Source organism: Chelonia mydas, chromosome 4 (genome assembly GCF_015237465.2).
Source record: "Chelonia mydas isolate rCheMyd1 chromosome 4, rCheMyd1.pri.v2, whole genome shotgun sequence".
NCBI lineage: Eukaryota > Metazoa > Chordata > Testudines > Cheloniidae > Chelonia > Chelonia mydas.
The window spans coordinates 122,007,058-122,026,601 of NC_057852.1; the positions used below are offsets into that span (position 1 = coordinate 122,007,058).

Here is a 19,544-nt window from a genome sequence, read left to right on the forward strand (position 1 = left end):
CTTTCCTCCACCTCCACCCTTCCTCATCTTGTATGCATCACACACTGTACTCATTTCCCTCTGTGCTCTCATTCCTGCCCATCTGAATCTCTGTAGCGGAGGGCTTTAGGAATTCAATGGATTTTAAATTCACTTTTCCGTTACTAGTCAGTTGCCTTTAGTTTGGTTTGAACAGCCCTAGATTGCAATACCAGCTTAACGGCGGCCTGAAAACAATAGAGATTTCTCTTCTGGCAAATGCAGCTGTTCAGTTCAGTGCGGATAATTCATCTGTAAATTCATCTGTTTCCTGTTAGAGTTTCTCAAAGGAATGATGCCAGCTGGTGTGTGGTGGAGCAAGGGGCCACATAGATGACTCGGAGGGCTGCTCAGACTATTTAAATTAGGGGATGTTGCATATGCTGCTTTCTGATTGTGAGGGAGCCTCTGGACATGCAGCACTGTGACTCATTGGCAGTCAACATTCTGTCTCTTCTATAGGCTATGTCGCAATAAATAGGAAGCCGTGGAGGAGCAGAGCTGAGAATAAGAAAAGTAGAAACGGGGCCCAGTAGAAATGCTGGACCTCCTCCTCACAAGCCTCCTGAACTTCCACAAGGACGATGACACTCAGCCTGGAGAGGCATTTTCCTTTTCAGACTAGCCTTGAGAGTCACCCATGGCAAGAACTAGAGTAAAGGCATTTTAGTGGCTCAGTCCAAAAATGAAACTGGTGAATGATCTCTAGACACCTTGAAGGTGAGTGTATAAGTGCCTAGGTAGGGTCCTTTGGTCCTTCTCAGGTCTCCTTAATGGAGAAATTACAACTTGCAATCCTGGCAAGTCCTCTCTGGGGCTGAAACAGGGAGACAAACACCACATCTTTATCTCCAGTGCAAATGAGGCAACTGGATTTTAAGGAGTCATTTTTACTCAATTAGAAGCATTACATTCTTGCAGGAATCTGGTACAGCATGACTGTATTACAGTCAGTTCTTTAAGTGCATGCAATTTGAATGCATAGGTGAAACCACAGCAAAATTTTGATAGGCAATAACAAGACAACTTATCTACAGAAGGAAAAAATTAAGAGGAGGCGGTGCAAAGGCTTCTTCCAGGGATGCTTTTTTCCTTTCATTTCCAAAAGTTAGGACATTGGAAAATAAAGAAATTGTGCAAAAAATGTGGTTCATGCAAAGCAGCACACCCTCTACGAATGAAAGCCTCTTTATCATTCAGATTGGTGCTGTACAAGACTGCTGCCTCGGAGGGACATGCTCAGTTTCTAAGCTGACAGAGGCACTAAGGTATATAAAATCACGTGCCTTCCTGGAAGTCACATATCTAGTGAGTGAAAATGAGTGTCATTCTATACAGTTGATAATCAGTGGTGGGGATAACATTTATGTCAAACCTAAAACCACAGTAAATCCTGTGTCTTTTCACTCTTGAAAGAGTTAAAGCCTGTCAAATCATCTCTCCTTGCAGAGGTTGGTGATGCTCCATCAGGTGGTACATAACACGGATCTCAAACTTTAGTTAACATTATAATTTTTCATCTATCCACTTAATAATTACCAGTAATACTGCACACTCACAGCACCTTTTGGACGAGACTCTCATACTACTTTCCGAACATTGGTGACTAAGCGTTCCCCAGAGGTTCACACTTCCTACTCCCCCAGTGAACTGCAGTCACCTGTGGGATGGAAAGCAGCAGCAGTTTGACAGTATCAACTCAGCAACACTACAGAGTCATTTATGAGCAGAAGTGAAGGTGAACTGCATCCGTAGGAAACTGCAGAGCATTAATGTTTTGGATTGTAGTTTGGCCGCAACAGTGAGGTTAACGCCTCTATCTTTATGAAAAAGTTGCCATGACAGACCAGCCTGGTAAGGATCTTTACGGTTCATCTGAATGACTGCAGGTGTAGCAGCACACGGCATCCTACCCTTCTGGGGCATTCGTTTAGAATGGTCTCAGAGGAAAGAGCTCCTTCTGCTGAACTAAGACTACTTACTGCAGCATCTAGGATTTACTTGGTTCTGATCCAGCTCAATTTGCAGGATTTGACGGGCTCACAACAGAATGTGGCAAGCAACAGGCCACTTCATCTGCTTTATCCCACATAAGTGTCAAAGTGTGCCCCAAAGTCACCTAGCTGTGGTGGTGGTTTAAAACAGGTCTGAGATAATAGTTTAATACTTGAAATTCTAATATAATCAGTTAAATCTCAAGCCCTACTGGTGTTGTGAAGCCTCAGAGAATATTACTATTTACATTTCCAATCTGCTACACAGGTGCTTTTGGAAAATTCCCGGCATGGACTCTGGCACAAAACAAAAAGAATATTTCCATTCTTTTTGGACACTGGAGTGGGAGTAAACAGAAAGAAGAAGTTAGAGTAAAATGATTGTGAAACAAAACGAAACTCACCCTGTGAACTCTGGCGGTTTTCATCCAGTAATAATTCATAAATTAATGTTAGAGAAGGCTGGTCTTGATTTTAAGGTATTGGACTGAGATTCAGGAAATCTGAGTTCAATTCCCCACTTCTGCTTCAGACTTCCAGTGTGACCTTGGGACCTTAATCTCTGTGCCTCAAGGTTCCTCCGTAAAATGGGGGTGATAATATTTCTTTTTTTTACATATTTAGACTGTAAACAATTTGGGACAGAAATTGGATAGTGTCTATTAGAATGGGACCTTGATATCAGTGTGGGGCTTGCTACCATAATATAAATAATTAACAAGCTTCGTTATGACAGTGCTGCTATTAGGTCTCAGCTCAGCAGTTACTCACTGAGACTGGGAAGAGAACACACCCACACGCATGAACCAGAAACATTTTAAAGAGAACAAAAAGCAACACATTATGTGAGAAATTAAGAAACTGGTAAGTCAGAGTCACTAAGGGAGTAAAACATACTCCTCAATAAGGCTGAGGACCAACTTCAGAATGCAGAAAAATCTTATTTCTTTAACAGCTGCTACAAATTTATACAATAAAATAAATTGTTAAAGACACTAACAAGCTGGACTCAGAAGTCACAACAAACTGTTAGAAGCCTCCAACCTGTTTCCATTTGCCCCAATTCTCCTCCAGTTTTCATCATTTCTTGTATAATCACCAATTAATAGCCAAATTTAGACTACAAGTGCCTCTGTGCCGGGACAGTGTTATATTTGTTCGGCATGGTTATGATACTGTATAAGCAAGAGACAGCTGAACCCTTTCCATTGCACCAAAGAGTCTCATGCAAAATCTTTTATAAATCAACATTTTAATGCCATTCTAATTTAAAAAATGGCAATTTGAGCATCAGACTCAGTCCCCTCAATCTAATTTTTGGAATGCATCTTCTGAAGTGGAATAACATAGCATGATTTTGATTCAGGAATAACAGACGAATTTAAAGAAACACAGAGTGAACTTACATTTGACTCAAAGTTTAAAAATACGTTGGTAAAAACATGATTTCAGAGAACTTCAGACTAGTACAAAACGTTTCCACAATTAAAAATCCAAAGACAGCAGCTTTGAAACAAATCAGCATCCCCTATATTACCCCCCGCAGTGTCTGAAACTCTGCCACTGCCACTCTGAGAACATGAAAATGAATATAAACGAAAACTTGGAAAAAAAAAAAAAAAGGAGTATAAACAGGAACTGACTCCATTGATTGATTTTTTTTGGGGGGGGGGGTCACTGCCTCCATCAAAAATTGCAACTGAAAGGGGGAAAAAAAACGAAACAGGAAATTATACCACATTTCATTACAGGTAAAAAAACCACATTTTCAGATCATTGGCATTTTAAGTGACATCCAAATCTGTGCACATATTAAAGCATAATGTCCATATGATTCTACGATCTAAAACTTGGTAATGGGCATGTTTTTGTTTATACAGTTTTGTTTATGCTGCATTGATTAGTGGGTATCGACAGAAAACAACACATTCCATATTATACTGAATATAGCTCTAGACTTTTTTTTTAAAACAAAAATGTCAAAATATGATGGCTTCCAAAATTTCTCAATCCACTGCATTGTTTCCTTATTTGGTTAATCTTTGCTTGGGTGACTCAGTGTTATAGTAACATTCAGAATTTCTTAGCTCATCTACAACTAAATATTGTTATGGTGCTTGAAAGGGGGAAATGAAAGCGCTAGTTTTGAAAACAAATCTGGAGTATGCATAAGGATTGCCCAATTTTTTTAACACACTTTTTTTTTTTTTTTTTTACAAGGAATTGAGCAATTAAGTAGAATCACAGCAAGATAAACAGTCTGCAGAATGCAAGCTAAATATTTAGGTCCCAGCTGCTTGCAAGGCTGCCTCTCTTCCCCATATGGTAGCTCACCAGTTGCGGTTATCACAAGCATCCTTTTGGTATAAGTGGGAGGGAATAGGCAGCAGGGCATTCCCAGGTCTTGACTACACAAAACATTCAGCAGTTTAATTAAACTGGTTTAGTTAGTTAGGGCAAACCCATGTAGACACTTCTTTCAGTTGAAGAGTCACTTAGTTTTGTCTTTTAAATTTCCTGCATGAATAAGAGTGTGTGTGGGGGGGCCTTTGGCAATTGAAAACTATGGTCTAGACTGCAGGGATGTCTTGATCTGAGGTTTCTTTCAAGCTCAGCCATCCTTAACACTCACACACTGCAAGGCATATAGAAACATGCAGTGCTGTGCAAGAGACGTGTTGTGTCAAAAAGCAACAGTCACGCATAGAGCTAAGATAAACAGCAAAGGCAGCATTTCAGATGACATGAAGCAGGCTTAAAAAGAAAAGAATAAGATATTTTCTTCCATTTACAGCAAAGCTGTTGGAGATGTTTGCTCCAGACCTTGCAGCTTCTCCCAGTTTTCCTTCACCTCAGAACTACCCAGTTCTCAAGGCATTTGAAACTCATTTAAGCAACAACAACAACAAAGTGTGTTTGCAACAAGCAGATATGAGCTGTGCATAAGCTGGTGTCTTCATCTGTGAAATCTATTCTCCATTTCCAGGCTACAAATACAGAAGTTGATTTGCAACCCCTGTGTCCAGCTGGAAAAAACATCACACTCTCCACTGAAAGACTCTGAACAACTTCACTGAAGATTTTTCCTTTTCTCCCTGTAAATTTTGAGTAATTTTAGACTATCAAGAGCTAATTAGAGAGATGCGAAATTCAAAGATACTGAGCTGTCTTTAAGAGGCAAAATCACTACACACCTATTGAATAAGTTAAACACATCACTTAGCTCCAATGCTGTGGGTAGTCTATTGATATATATTGTGGTAGTGCCTAGCAGTGGTTTTCAAACTTTTTTCCAGGGGACCCAGTTGAAGAAAATTGTTGATGCCTGTGACCCAACGGAGCTGGGGATGAGGGGTTTGGAGTAGGAGGGGCTCAGGGCTGGGGCAGAGGTTTGGGCTGCGGAGTGGGGCTGGGAGGTACAGGCTCTGCGGTGGGGCCAGGGATGAGGGATTTGGGGTGCAGGAGGGGCTCCAGGTTTGGAGGAGGCTTAGGGCTGGGGCATGGGTTTGGGGCGTGGACTTACCTCCAGTGGCTCCCGGTTAGTGTCACAGCAGGGGTGCTAAGGCAGGCTTCCTGCCTGTCCTGGCGCCACAGACAGTGCTGCGTCCCGGAAACAGACAGCAGCAGGTCTGGCTCCTAGGCGGAGGTGTGCAAGCGGCTCTGTGCGGCTCTCGCCAGCAGGGAACCCACCAATGAGAGTGCGGAACTGGTGCTCGGGCAGCATGCGGAGCTCCATGACCCCCCTGCCTAGAAGCCGGACCTGTTGCTGGCTGCTTCTGGGGCCCAGCGCAGTGTCAGAGCAGGTGGGCACTAGCCTGCCTTAGCTGGGCAGCACCGCTGATGGGACTGTTAACATCCTGGTCAGTGGTGCTAACCAGAGCCGCTAGGGTCCCTGGGTGCTGAGCAAGGCGACCCAGTACCTTATACGCTGCAATCCAGTACTGGGTCATGATCTGAACTTTGAAAAACACTGGCCTAGAGGCCCACATCGGACATCAGGGCTATTTGTGCTAGCCACCGTACACACAATGAGAAGCTGGTTCCTGTCCTGAAGGAAAATTAGACAGGTCTTACTTTAATTTCTTCCCTTGTTCAGGAAATCTACCACTCATTCTTTTTGTCCCTTAATTCTCTCAGCCTGATCTGTTTTCTACTTTAAAATCTTTTCCTTACTCAGAACACTTTCTGTGCCGTCTCTCACTGTCAACTCAGCATTCACAGCCTAACTGTTATCAGCTAAAAATCAGGTCAGAGTGGATCAGTTTAGTTCTCTATGGCAAAAACAGATTTTTAGATCAAGCAGAACAGGTCCAGTACAAGTTGCCCTATGATATACTGGAGAATTTCTGTAGACTCAGGAATTCTTCTGCACTCCAGGTGAAAACCCCCTTAAACCTATGATGCAGTGCAATTGTCTTAAACAGGCACTTATTTTTAATACACTTGTTTGCTTCTAAACTTACCAAAATTGATCATGAATCAGAATCACCACAGCAAGACTAATTCAATCAAAAATGAAAGATATCAGACCATTTAGGACAACACACTAACACGTCTCCATTTGTGATGGCTCAATCCATGACCAGTTTGGATTGCCCAGTTATTAACATGGATTAACATGGCACAATTTTCTGGAGTAATCATGGATTTAAAAAAAAAAACAAACAAAAAACCCCAACACGCAATCACTATGACTCCAAACTCTGGTTCTTCAAATGAACTGAACTTGAGCAACACTTGGAAAGGAACAACATTTCTTATGAGGTAAGAGTACACTTGCTTAGAGCAGCCAGTCAGTAGTTCTGCTTCACTTTAATCTTTCCTCCTGCAGATCTGTTAAAGGCTAAGGACAACTCAGACTCATGAGTATAGCATTACTTCCTCAGCAGCAGTTTAACACACAGGATTCCACAACATTTGGAACCACATAAGGATCAAAAAAATTCCCAATGCAAATACATCAGTGGAGCTCAAAGCACTTAACCACCAATTATTCTTAGCACCCCTTATTGCCACCATTTTACAAATGCGTAAACAGCCCGGAGAGGTTGAAGGATGGTATATTGGGACTTTCAGCAACAGGATACCGTACTGAGTTCAAAGACTAGCATGCTTACTATTAAACAATGCCCCCTTTCCTTGTCTAGTGTGAGAATGTGTAACAAAAGTGAAATTTTGATGAGGTAACATCTTATGCCATGTACCTCTTACTTTCCTTCATGGTTCTCATCTTTAGACCACTCATCCATTGAGATATTTCTATTGCCCCATCACCATAATAGCCACACTTTACACTAGATACAGTCGCTCAACAGTTGGCTCTTCATGGAATTACAGTTTAAAGCCTTGACTTAATTTTGCACGTCCTGGAGAAAGGGAGAGAGAGCTTTGATTAAAGAGAGAACCCCAGAATACCATACATATGGTCAAACTGAAAATATCTTAAGGGCAGACAATACATTCAGCCTTATGCAAGCAACAAAGACAGCCCCTCTTCCATGAAGCACATTAATTAAGAGCAATCACAGAGATGACAGGATGCTTCAGGAAGTAGTGTTCAAACAGTTCCTCTCCTCAACTTCCAGTAAAATATAAATCACTTAAATTGTCTAAATACTCATTTTAAGTGATATGGGGGGACAAAAGAGCACAGTGAATCTTTAACTTCACAGCAGCCAACAAAGTAACATCCCTATTTTACGCAATACAATCACACCACTGTGCAACAGTACTGAAAAAGGCTTTCTAAAAATAATTCTTCTCAAACTTTCTCTTCCTAGAACTGCAGAGAAGAGAGAAAATGTGTGTTTCTTTTTAGAAATTGTAAGGCAGACAGACAGTAGGGCCAGGAGCATAGTGCAAATACCATAGCTGATGGTTCTGGGAGGGTGGGTCTCAAACATGTTTCAGGGGATCTGATCACCCTTCTTTTCTTTATGGCTCGATTGGGGAAGGGAGGAGGAAGAGGGAATATCCATATATTTTTTTCCTGATTAACATGGGCTTGCAATATAGAAAGGTTGAAAGTCACTTCACTAGAAGATTCTTTCAGTGAATCAAATTAATGAGAATTTTCTTAGGGATGCATTCTAATATGATAGATATAGATATTAACTTGATTCTTATGCCATAGCCCTATCTACACATTTTAGTTATACACACGCACACCTTGCAAAAACATGAGGATTGAGAGTGCAGGTGGAGATGTTTGAAGACCAAAATATCTGGCATTGACAGACCTTGCTCTTGCTATTCCTTTTGGAAATGACGAGCCTGGGGTGAAAGATACTTCTGACATTATTTCCAATTAACAGTGAGAAGCCTCCAGTCAAATAGGTTCTGGCAGTGAAACATGCTTGGGAGATTGTTACTCCTAGAATCCTACCCTTCGTTTACTCAGAACCGAAGGCATGATCTCAGATTACAGTCAGGCAAGCAAGGACAGTCTCATGAGGTTATTCCCAGAACGTTAGAGAGCTTCAACAGAAGGTCTATTAAAACAGCAGCAGATTTCCGACCATTTATGTGTTTTAGTGGATTATGACACACAAGCCTCAACACTGAAGTCCTAGATTCAAATTCTGTTTGGTCACAATTAAAAATGAATTTGGACAGCCTCATCCTCACTGTTTGGACACACCAAAAAACAATTACACCTTTGGTTTGAGCTGGCAGTCTCTCTGCTTAACAGAAATCAAAATGGAGCTAGCAAGTCAGGACTGAGGTGCAGAACAGAACCCACGTCTTCCAAGAATCAAGCCAGTGTAAACTGGTTGGGTGACCTACCTGACTCAGAGAACATACTTATCTTAGGTAACTACAGATATAAACTGTAGATAAGGTAGAAGCTGCACTAGTGTGGATTTTTTGTTTTATTGTTCAATGCATTGACCTGGGAGAGGAAAAACGTATGGCATTGTGTATGCCTACAACCTCCCATTTTTCATAGGTGGGAAGCCACATGTATGGATGATACTAGAAATGAAGGTTAGACTTTGTTAGATGTGGTGAGCAGAAACTAGGGGAGAAATCCTGGCCCTATGGAATTTAATGGCAGTTTTGGATTTCATAGTTGACACCACTCTTTGAGCACGCGTTACATGGTCCAGTAAATCAAAGGGTGTAAGCCATTAAAGCAGGCAGGATTCCAAGGGTGGAAAAAAAGGGGACATAACCAAAGAAGAATTTAAAGACCTTCCTCAGAGAAGGTTTGGCACAAGCTTGAGCTTTCAATTGATGGGGGCTGGAGAAGGAGGCAAAGAAGCAAGCAAGAAAATACATTATCTTTCAAGATGATGAAAACAGGGCCACAAATAAAACTGCTGTACATAAGACCAGTCCTTCCTCTATCGGTCTCTGCCACTAACTCAAAGCAATGAATTAGCTGGTTATTTAGATTTACAGTAAGACTTAAAATATACAACAATTTCGCTCTGGATGCTTCTAATGGAAGCAGAACAGAGATTGAAGCTGGTTAAGAAAACACAAGCTGATGAAAACTTCAACTCTTATCACTAGTTGCCTACAGTCTTTTGGCAGCTCCAGGGAAAGATTGCCCAGTAGCCTGCATTGATAGATCCATCCATCTGTGCAGATTTTGTTTCTCACACCCACCTCTGTAGTACCTGAGGAAACAGAATAAAGATTTAAATAGAAGGGTAAAGGCTGCAGAGTGTTTACTGCATTTATAGCCTACTGGTTAGACAACGTTGCCAAATGAATGTATGACAATGAGCTCTACTTTGAAATTCTATCTTGTTGAAAGGGGCAGTGCCAAGGAGCACAGACCCTAAAATCAGACTGCAAAAAAGTTGTGTTTTTTTTTTTAAACCCACAAAACTGAAAAAGATTTTTATTAAATTAAAAGAAGTCAATGAAACCAGTCAGGAAAACCAGTGATCTGTAGAGCAGCAAGTCAAGGTATACGCATCCTCTAAATAGCACTGATTAAAAGGGGAGATTGCCAACCTGTAAGTTATGTTTCCCCAAGTATGTTGTATCTACTATTGCAACTAGTAACCCTATAAAATTATTACAATGGAATCTGATTACAGAAAAGGTGTATTTTGCCTTAAATTTTTTACCAGTTTGTTTACTTGGTGCATTTATCAGCAATTTGGGTAGATTCCGTGTCACCATTTCATTGATGCTAGCTGTGCTTCCTGGCTTGTGCCCAAACAGGAAGCCATCTCTCAGGCACAGAACTGCAGGAAGGTCACATGTGCACTCTACAAGAAGAGGTTTATTGGTAACAGCAGCAGCAAAGCCGAAATTAAATATGAAGCAGCATAGGCAGGTGTGTACAGAGAAACGAGAGGGAAGTGGAAGATGGAGAAAAAGGGGGCCCAAAAGGGTTGATGTTGTTCTTAGGTCCATGCAAAAAGTTTTAACACACAGTAGGGTAAACAGGGAAAAGACAACAAAAAACCAGACACAAACCACAACTTTTTTAGAAGGTTTAAAGAAAAACAACCCCAAAATAATCCAGACCATCCTATTAAAGGGGCTCTATCAGAACACTATATTTTAAAAAAGTTATTCAGTTTAAGAAAAATGAAAGTTGACATTGTTCATTTAAATTGGCACAAATGCTCTAGGACCATGCGAGGTTGGAGGGTCTCACAGCTGCCTGAATGGCTACACTGCAATTAAACAGCCCCTTCACCCAAGCTCTAGGACCCCAAGTCAGCTGGCACAGAGCAGCTGCAGGGGTCTAATTACAGGGTAAACATAGCCTAAGGTAATGTTATGTAAACCCAGGGTTAGTAGAACTCAAGTTAGCTGACCCCAGGTTTGTTAACCTAGGGCTTGAGCATCTACACTCATTTGTAACCCCCAAGTTATGAATTATTGAACCCTGGGTTCCAACCTGGGGCTCCACCAACTACACGGCATTATGTAGGCTTAAGTCCAACCACCAATAACCCAGCCTTCCTAGCGCCATCCCAAAATGTGGCCCTTCTAGTCCTTTGTTCGTGGTGCAGTGTGGGAAAACTTGACTGTCCGGAGGACAAATAAAGTCAGCCCATAGGGCTGTGGGATATTTTTGGGGGACTTCCAGAGCATAAGTCCAGTGGGGCTGTCTCACTGCAAAGCAATAGGGTTTGAACCCTGGGCTCCAGCTTGACTTAGCCTCAGACCCTCCACCCCCATGTGGTCCTTAGGATGATTTGTGTATAGATGGAAGCCGGAGATAGGCTTGAGCCCGAGTTCAAAGCCTGGACTTACACTGCAATGTAGACATACCCTAAATGTGCTAGGGCCTATCAGATCACCTCTGAAACTACACACCACCAGAGCAGCGGCATTTGACATGGAAACACTTATGAGGCTCTTACCTATGGAATTTGTCACAGATGGGGATAGCCTGAGCCTGAGTCATGTCATCCTTAAGGTGTGGTACAAGGACTGGCTCATCTGCCTTCGCCTAGAAACAAGTTGTGAAATAGGTCTAGCTGCATGTTCTAGGAAATAAACTACTGAAATGCGAAACTTCTGAAATAACTGGCTTTAGCCTGTGGGGAGAGGAGGAGTTTTATTCCTTTCCTGAGAAGGAACTGAAGTTTTTTCAAGTTTATGCAATGGCATCCAGACACCACAGGGATCAGCACAGAACAATGCGTAACCATCACCACCTACTACAAACAGAACCTGTGGTAGTCCATAGAAATGGAGACATGTCTACACTTCGGAATAACCCTAATTCAGCAGTGTTCCTGAAGTAAATGGGACTAATTCAATTGATATAAGATCCTGCATGCCCTTGTCTACACATTAAGAGCCTGTGCATTTCTGCAGATAACTCATCTCTGACGTGTGAACTGGCTACTACCAAGTGTAGACAAGACCAAAGTGAGAATGACTGAAGAGGTTACAACTGACCAGTCTAGTTTCATCCCCCAAAAGAGAGTCATACGCCCAAAGTAAAACACAGCATAGTGACATCAATTTACTTAACATTTTTAGTCTTGTGTGTTAAGACATAAGCAATTAAGATAAAAGGTAACAAATACAAGCCATCTATTCTGACAGCTCTGGAGACATGTAAAATTTGGAAAATTGGTATTTTAGAAAAGAAAAATTTGATTTGGGGGGGGGGGAGAATATACATTCCTGAATTACAGATAATCCTAACTGGGGTTCAGATCATTAGCACTTACTTGTAATACAATCTTTAATATAGAAAGTTTCCCTTTAAAGTATGAGACCTATCAATTGACTTAATCTTTAAACTTAGATTTTTCTGAAGGTGTAAATGCAAAATAAGGCAGTCAAAAAAGCTATACTGTACTCTCCATGCTGCCTCACCCTGTTCAGATGTGCATTATGTGCGTACTCATTGTATGTGTGGGGTTCCTATAATTACAAATTGCACAACTTAATTAGTGCTGAGAGATATTTGAAATTGTAAAAGACTATCACAATAAAAGTTATACTAGTAATATTTAAGGGTTTAATTTGTGTATTCTAATATGAAGGAGCCCACTTTAAAATGAATAAAGACCTAATAAGATGCAAAGAGGGTTGTCTTTGCTTCACTGAAATACAGATAGTGATATACTGAAGCGTTTTTATAAAGCCGCAATCCAGATTAGAGCAAATAATGCTAACTTCAACAATGACCACAACAAGAGATTGGTGTTATAACTGGAAAGTCGTCAAAACGGGTTACATTGAGATTTGGGTCCTCACTGTGTTAGGTCTCATTTACACCAGCAAATTTAAGATCTAAAATGTTTACCACTGGTGTTATCAGCAAAGGCGGCTGTACTGAAGACACTCTGCTGAACAGGTTATAAAAAAAAATCTTTGGTGTCCAGGCTAGACTACCGCTTTCACCATTGCCATGTTCAGAGGGCTGGATTAAGTTTGATGAGTTGTTATAGTTTTGGCGCCCCCTCTTGGCATACTCAGTTCCTTCCCTTTACTATTTTACCAACACGCATGCCTGATGTCAAATATTTTATTGTTAAATGACCTTGATTATTTCAGTTCCAGATTTTAAATGTGAGATACCAATTGTAAAGCTGAAAGAGTTACAATTAGGTATGTCAAATGATTAAAAAAGTTAATCACGTTAATCACAGGTTTAATTGCACTGTTGAACAATAATAGAATACCATTTATTTAAATATTTTTGGATAATTTCTACATTTTCAAATATACTGATTTTCAATTCCAGCACAGAATACAAATGGTACAGTGCTCACTTTATATTTATTACAAATGTTTGCACTCTAAAAAAGAATGAGGTGAATTGAAAATTCTATTTCTTTTAAGCACTGTAGTGTGATCTCTATCGTGAAAATGCAATTTACAAGCCCACTCAGTCCTACTTCTTGTTCAGCCAAACGTTAAGACAAACGAGTTCGTTTACATTTAGGGGCGATAATGCTGCCCTCTTTTTATTTACAATGTCACCTGAAAGTGAGAACTGGTATTCGCATGGCACTGTTGTAGCCAGTGTTGTAAAATATGCTAAATATCCATATGCCCCTTCATGCTTTGACCACCATTCTGGAGGACATGCTTCCATGCTGACAGGTTCTACTCAATAATGATCCAAAGCAGTGCGGGCTCATGCACCTTCATGTTCATCATCTGAGTCAGATGCCACCAGCAGAAGGTTGATTTTCTTTTCTGGTGGTTTGGGTTCTGTAGTTTCTGCATCAGAGTGTTGCTCTTTTAAGACTTCTGACAGCATGTTCCACATCTAATCCCTCTCAGATTTTGGACGGCACTTCAGATTCTTAAACCTTGGGTCGAGTGCTGTAGCTATTTTAAGTGCTGGTTTACACTACTGCTTAAGTCGATGTACGTTACACAGCAGTGTGAAAAAGTCACCCCCTTGAGCGATGCAACTTACAGTGACCTAAGCACTGTCCACACCGGCATTATGTTGGTGGGAGACGCTGTCCCACTGACATAGCTTTTGCCTCTCGCAGAGGTGGAGTAATTATGCTGATGGTAGAGTGCTCTCCTGTCAGCATAGCGTGTCTTCACCAAACGTGCTACAGCAGCACAGCTGCATTGGTGAAGCTGCGCCAACGTACCGCTGTCGTGTAGATTTGCCCTTAGAAATCTCACCATTGGTACCTTCTTTTCATTTTGTCAAGTCTGCAGTGAAAGTATTCTTAAATTGAACAACATGTACTGGGTCGTCAGAGACTGCCAGAACACAAAATATATGGCAGAATGCAGGTAAAACCACAGAGCAAGAGACCTACAATTCAGCCTCAAGGAGTTGAGTCACAAATTTAATTAACGTTTTTTTTTGTTTGTTTTTTTTAACAAGCATCATCGGCATGGAACCATGTCCTCTGGAATAATGGCCGAAGCATAAAGGAGCATACAAATGTTTAGGATATCGGGCACGTAAATAACTTGCAACGCTGGCTGCAAAAGTGCCATGCGAATGCCTGTTCTCACTTTAAGGTGACATTGTAAATAAGAAGTGGTCATCATTATCTCCCGTAAACGTAAACAAAACTTGTTTGTCTTAGCAATTGGCTGAACAAGAAGTAGAACTGAGTGGACATGTAGGCTCTAAAGTTTTACGTTGTTTTGTTTTTGAGTGCAGTTATGTAACAAAAAAATATACATTTGTAAGTTGAACTTTCATGATAAAGAGACTGCATTTGGATGAGGTGAACTGAAAAATACTATTTCTTTTGTTTATCTTTTTACAGTGCAAATATTTGTGATAAAAAATATAAAGTGAGCACTGTACACTTTGTATTCTGTGCTGTAATTGCAATCAATATATTTAAAAAAGGTAGAAAAAACCATCCAAATATATTTATAATAAATTTCAATTGGTATTCTATTGTTTAACAGCGCGATTAAAACTGCGATTAATCGTGATTTTTTAAATCAAATTTGTTTTGAGTTGTTTGTTAATTGAGTTAACTGTGATTAATTGACAGCCCTAATTACAATGCATAAAACCATTTTTATTTACGCACATAATTGGTAGTAATTCACAGTGATGCTATGGCTTTAATTACCTAATAACCTATAGCATTTATAGCAGTGGTATTCAATTACATTTTCTGGAAGGCCAGATAAGGCAATGTCCAAACCTTGGCAGGCCAAAAGGCAATCACTAGGACCAAGGGGCTTTGCTTTCTACTGGGCTGTAGCATGGCCCCCGCCAGGGGTTCTTTACCCCCCTTCTACCTTCCCAGGTTGGGCATAACAGAGAGGGAGGGAGTGGAGAGAAGCCATTCCTGCTCACTGGAGGGGACAAAGGAAGAGGCTGTAGAGCTGCAGGGCTCTTTCTGTTTCATCCTCCTCTCCTGTGAGGAGGGACGGCTTCTTTGCACCTCCCTTCCTGTGAGAGTAGAGGCTAAGCTCCTGAGGGAAGGGGGACTGAGCTCAGCAGCTTGTGGAGCAGTTGTGATTGGCTGCTGCTTCCCAGGAGGCATGAAAGGAAAGCAGATACCCAGCAGTGGGCCAAACAGAAGCCCCTCAACAAGTCAGAACTGGACTGCAGGCTGCCAGCTGAAGAACAATGAAGTAATTGATTCATATTTTTGGGGTGTCCTCAAAATCCAAGGGCCCAGGCTGCAGTCCCTAATGCCCCTGCATTAATCCAGCCCTGACTGTCACTAATGATTACTGCTAGTGTGGATGCAGGCTTAGAATATCCACATTTAACCCTATTTGGATCTAGGGAGTAATGAAGGCCTGAACAATTCTGTACCCCTATGGTTTGGACTCCCCTGTTCATAACTCCTGTCTGCACTTGGGAAATGTTGCAAGAATTTCCCAACCTTGTTAATAAATTTACCATAATTGTTGTTAGCAATGCTAAGAGCCATCATGTGGACAGGCCAAGAACTACAGGTTAGATCCATTCTGAGGAGGCTAGATGGCAGTGCTTAGAACAGGAGTGGCAGCTGGAAGCCTGTCTACATTATGGCTTTCAAAGCTGCTAATACTGGTAGCACTGAACTGGCATGAGCAACAGGGGGAAATTGTTTGAAAAACATCCCTAATACAGACAAAGCCTGACAGACAATGATGTAAGAAATACAGTTAAAAAAAAAGCCTCCCCACAGCAGACTGGATGCAAAACTGCATTTTGCATGCACTGCAATTATGTTAGAAAACTTTTAAATTAGTTACATTTAGGATAAAGAAAACAGACCTAAATATATTTATGTATCAAGCCAGAAAATTTGTATTTCTGAGCAAAGACAATGATGTTTCAGGCAATAATATTGTGTTTTACAAACCTTAATAATAATGCTCAGTGTTTAGATACCACTTTGCATCTTCACAGAACTTTTCAAACATTACCTAAATGAAGCCTTATTGTATGCTTGGAAAGTATTATCATACCCATTTTACAGACAGGGTAACAGACTGAGAGGTTAAGTGATTTGCCCAAGATCATAGAAAAAGTAACTATTAGAGCAAGGATTAGTACTGGGTTCCTGGATCCCAGCCCTGCCCACACCTCTGATTGTCCTTACTGAAACAATTATGAAGTGGGGGTAGGGTGGAGGAGTGACTTGCCTGTAAATTCTCATCAGACAGGAGCAATAGGTGATCCATTCAGACTTATTCTTCATGCTTTCCATTGAGTGGCTGGAACTGAATAAGCTTTATCTGTATATTCTGGTCAGCTGTGAAGAACATTGAGGTACCAACTTCTAAGAATGAAAGTTACATATAACAATTCAAGTGTGGGTCAAGTCTTTTTGTTAAGTCTTATAAAATGAATATTTTCAAAACGGAGAAAAGGAAAGTATGTTATATAAACAGCTTATTGAGTGCACCATGTTAAATACATGGGGAGGAAAGGTAATTTTTATTAAAACATTCTAAGTGTAGGAAGTGACTTACATGTATTTTAAATAGACTTTAGAAAACCCAACATTTGCCCTCTTAAAAGCACACCTATTGGCGGGGAAGAGGGAAGAGAAGAAAATTGCATAGTATTTGGAATCTCGAACATTACCTGGTCACATGATAGGATGCAGACATTCCATTTAACACTAATAGGTCACTACTGAATAAATCATTCAAAACTTAAATTTCAAGTAGTTGTGATCCACAGTGCCATCCTGTGTTATACCTTGGTACTGAAGAGCTTAGATTTCACATTGATAGCCAATCTTTACAATGGTGGGTTGAAATTAATGGTATTCTTCAGTGCATTATATAGCACAAAGAGCTGATGAGGACAAGAATCCTTTCATTTTTACATAACTGGGTAAAATTTAGCCCAGTTTGGCACAGACCAAAAGCGGTTCCCATTTGACTGCTGTTTGAGTCTGATTTCAACTTTCCATGCATGGCCCATCAGTTATCCAAAATAATTGGCATTAATTAGTAGAATTGTTTGTAGAGTTAATAGAGAAACCAGGTACTGGGTGTGCATGAGGAGCGTCTTCATTTCAATAAAGCAGTCCCTTGAGGATAAGGTGAGATATAATGGCTGAGCAAGAGTGGAAAGTCTGTACTGTTTCTATCTGTGCTGTGTCTCATCTACAGACAAAGAGATTTCAGTCTCTAGAGCCATCATGCCACGGCCACTTTCATAAGCACTAAATTTACATAACAGTATCTTTAATCAAATCAGAACCTTGAGTTATTCCTTCAAGCTAGAAAAGGCATTGGTGACCTGTACTATTGTTATTTAACATTTGTATTGTGGTAGCATGGAAACCATACCATGTACCGTATTTTCTACAGTGGTATTAAAGCTTTATGTAGTTTCTCTCTTCACATAACATCTATTGAAAGAGAAGTATCAGAGTGCTTATCAGAGTATAATCCATGGTATGAATTCCAGCATTCGCAAGAGTACACCATACTTACAGCAGATAGTGTGCATACTGCTATTGGATGGGTTCAATACAATTGTTCACAGACATTTTGAAGAGTCTAGAGCTTACTCACCAGTCCCTTTCTGTTCCTCCACTCCCTGTCCCCAAGCAGAAAAAAGCAAGACACAAGCCTTCTGCCATACTAATGTATTCCATCTTTCAAAAAGAAAGACATGATTTTAATATTACTTAACAATATGTTAAAAAAGTAGCCAGTTAGGCTTCAGTGTTAATACAATTATACTCTCTATAACAGATTTGATAGTGTGAGTATTGTTCTTTTTTAAACGTTCTCATTCTGCAAGTATTCTTACACAAGCTGGCTACAAGTCAGGAAAAAATCAAAACACAAATAGCGTAACTTGTACACTCTTTAACAGTAGATTGTGAAAGAACTGAGGAAATGCTTGTCCCATGAGAGCCTCTTTTCCATGAAACCGTGTCAGGAGAGTTCTGGAGCAGATGAAAGCGCAACTGACTAGGTCCATTCCTTTGTCAGGAGTCAGAATGACAAAACATAGCTAGATGCAGAAGTGACAGGAGCCACTGCAGATGATGCAAAATAGGATTTTGGCCTCCACCCAAGCCTAGGAAGCAGGTTTAAAGTCTCTGAGGCCAAGGCAATCAGAAGGAGTTGGAAAAAAAGCTATTGTTCCAACTCCAACAGCATACAGCTACAATCAAGTAAGTCTCACTCACAGACTACAAGCACACAAGCTAACAAATTCAGGTAGAAAGTGGCAATTTCTCAGTCTGCAAGAACTATCAGGCCAAGGGATTCAGTGCAGATCCACACAGCACTGGGGACAAGGCAAGGCAGCACTGGCTCAAGACCAGATAAGCTCTCAGCACAGCAGGACAGATAAGTGGAGTTGTCTTTCATTGATTCCTGCAGGGTTCCCTCCCCAAACTGTGTCATTTCAATGAGCAGCAAAGGTGGTTTTTTTCAAGCTAAAATTGGACCAGTTGATGGAAAGTCTCTGCCTTGTCTGCCTGGCAGAGTCCAAGCAGAATCTGTAAACAAAACAAGCAAACGACAAAGTGAAACCGTTACACTTTTTACCAGCAAAAAGGTACAAATATTAGTTTGCATTTAAATAGCATCTTTAATCCCAATGGACCATAAAACACTATAAAAATCACACAGAGGAAACACTTCACCCACCAGTGAAATGTAACTACCCCTGGTGTGGAATATACCAACCATTTTAACAGTCCGCAGTAACACTAACGTTTAAGAGATATAGTGAAGACTACTGCATTCAACAAAGAATAGGAAGTACTAAGGCAAAGAAAATGTTATTATCCAAACTCGAATCTGCCTAGACACTGAGCCAACACTTTTTTTTTTTTTGGTAAAAATAGAACAACCCACCCCAGGATAGAATAATTAATGAACTTAAGTCATCAGTGCCTCTGCTTTACATATCATCTGTATTCAGGACACCATTACTCCTATACAGTGGTCCTCTCCTGACTGTAGTGAATCTGTACTTTTAAAAGCTATGTTTCAGACACAAATGAATGCCATGAGAAAGTATCCAGGAAGTGGCTGTAACTAGGACAAAGACAATAGTCCATTTGTCTGGATAAAAGTTCAAAACAAAAAAATATCTACCTAGTTTCATTGGACATATAGTTCATGAATAAGACAATGTTTCAAGAACAACTCAATAGAACAGGTAAGCACGTA

The 19,544-nt window shown here is 40.6% G+C and overlaps 1 protein-coding gene and 1 long non-coding RNA gene across 5 annotated transcripts in view; both read right to left on the minus strand.

Annotated features, from left to right (window-relative positions):
* Positions 1-3,682: 3,682 nt before the first annotated feature.
* Positions 3,683-13,487, minus strand: LOC122465403. Of its 2 annotated transcripts, none has more exons than XR_006290218.1 (2): positions 11,351-13,487; positions 3,683-9,637 (listed from the first exon to the last, which is right to left on the minus strand). It is a non-coding gene; the product is annotated as an uncharacterized LOC122465403 (long non-coding RNA). The 2 variants fall into 2 exon arrangements; XR_006290217.1 differs by having other exon boundaries at positions 3,683-10,240.
* Positions 13,488-17,986: 4,499 nt separating this feature from the next.
* FAM193A (family with sequence similarity 193 member A) overlaps positions 17,987-19,544 on the minus strand; it is a 100,874-nt gene continuing 99,316 nt past the window's right edge. For all 3 annotated transcript variants that reach the window (XM_037898199.2, XM_037898198.2, XM_037898197.2), the window contains one exon: positions 17,987-18,865. In XM_037898199.2, the coding sequence (XP_037754127.1) occupies positions 18,772-18,865 (94 nt within the window). In that variant the 3' untranslated portion in view covers positions 17,987-18,771. The remainder of the gene's footprint in view (positions 18,866-19,544) is intronic.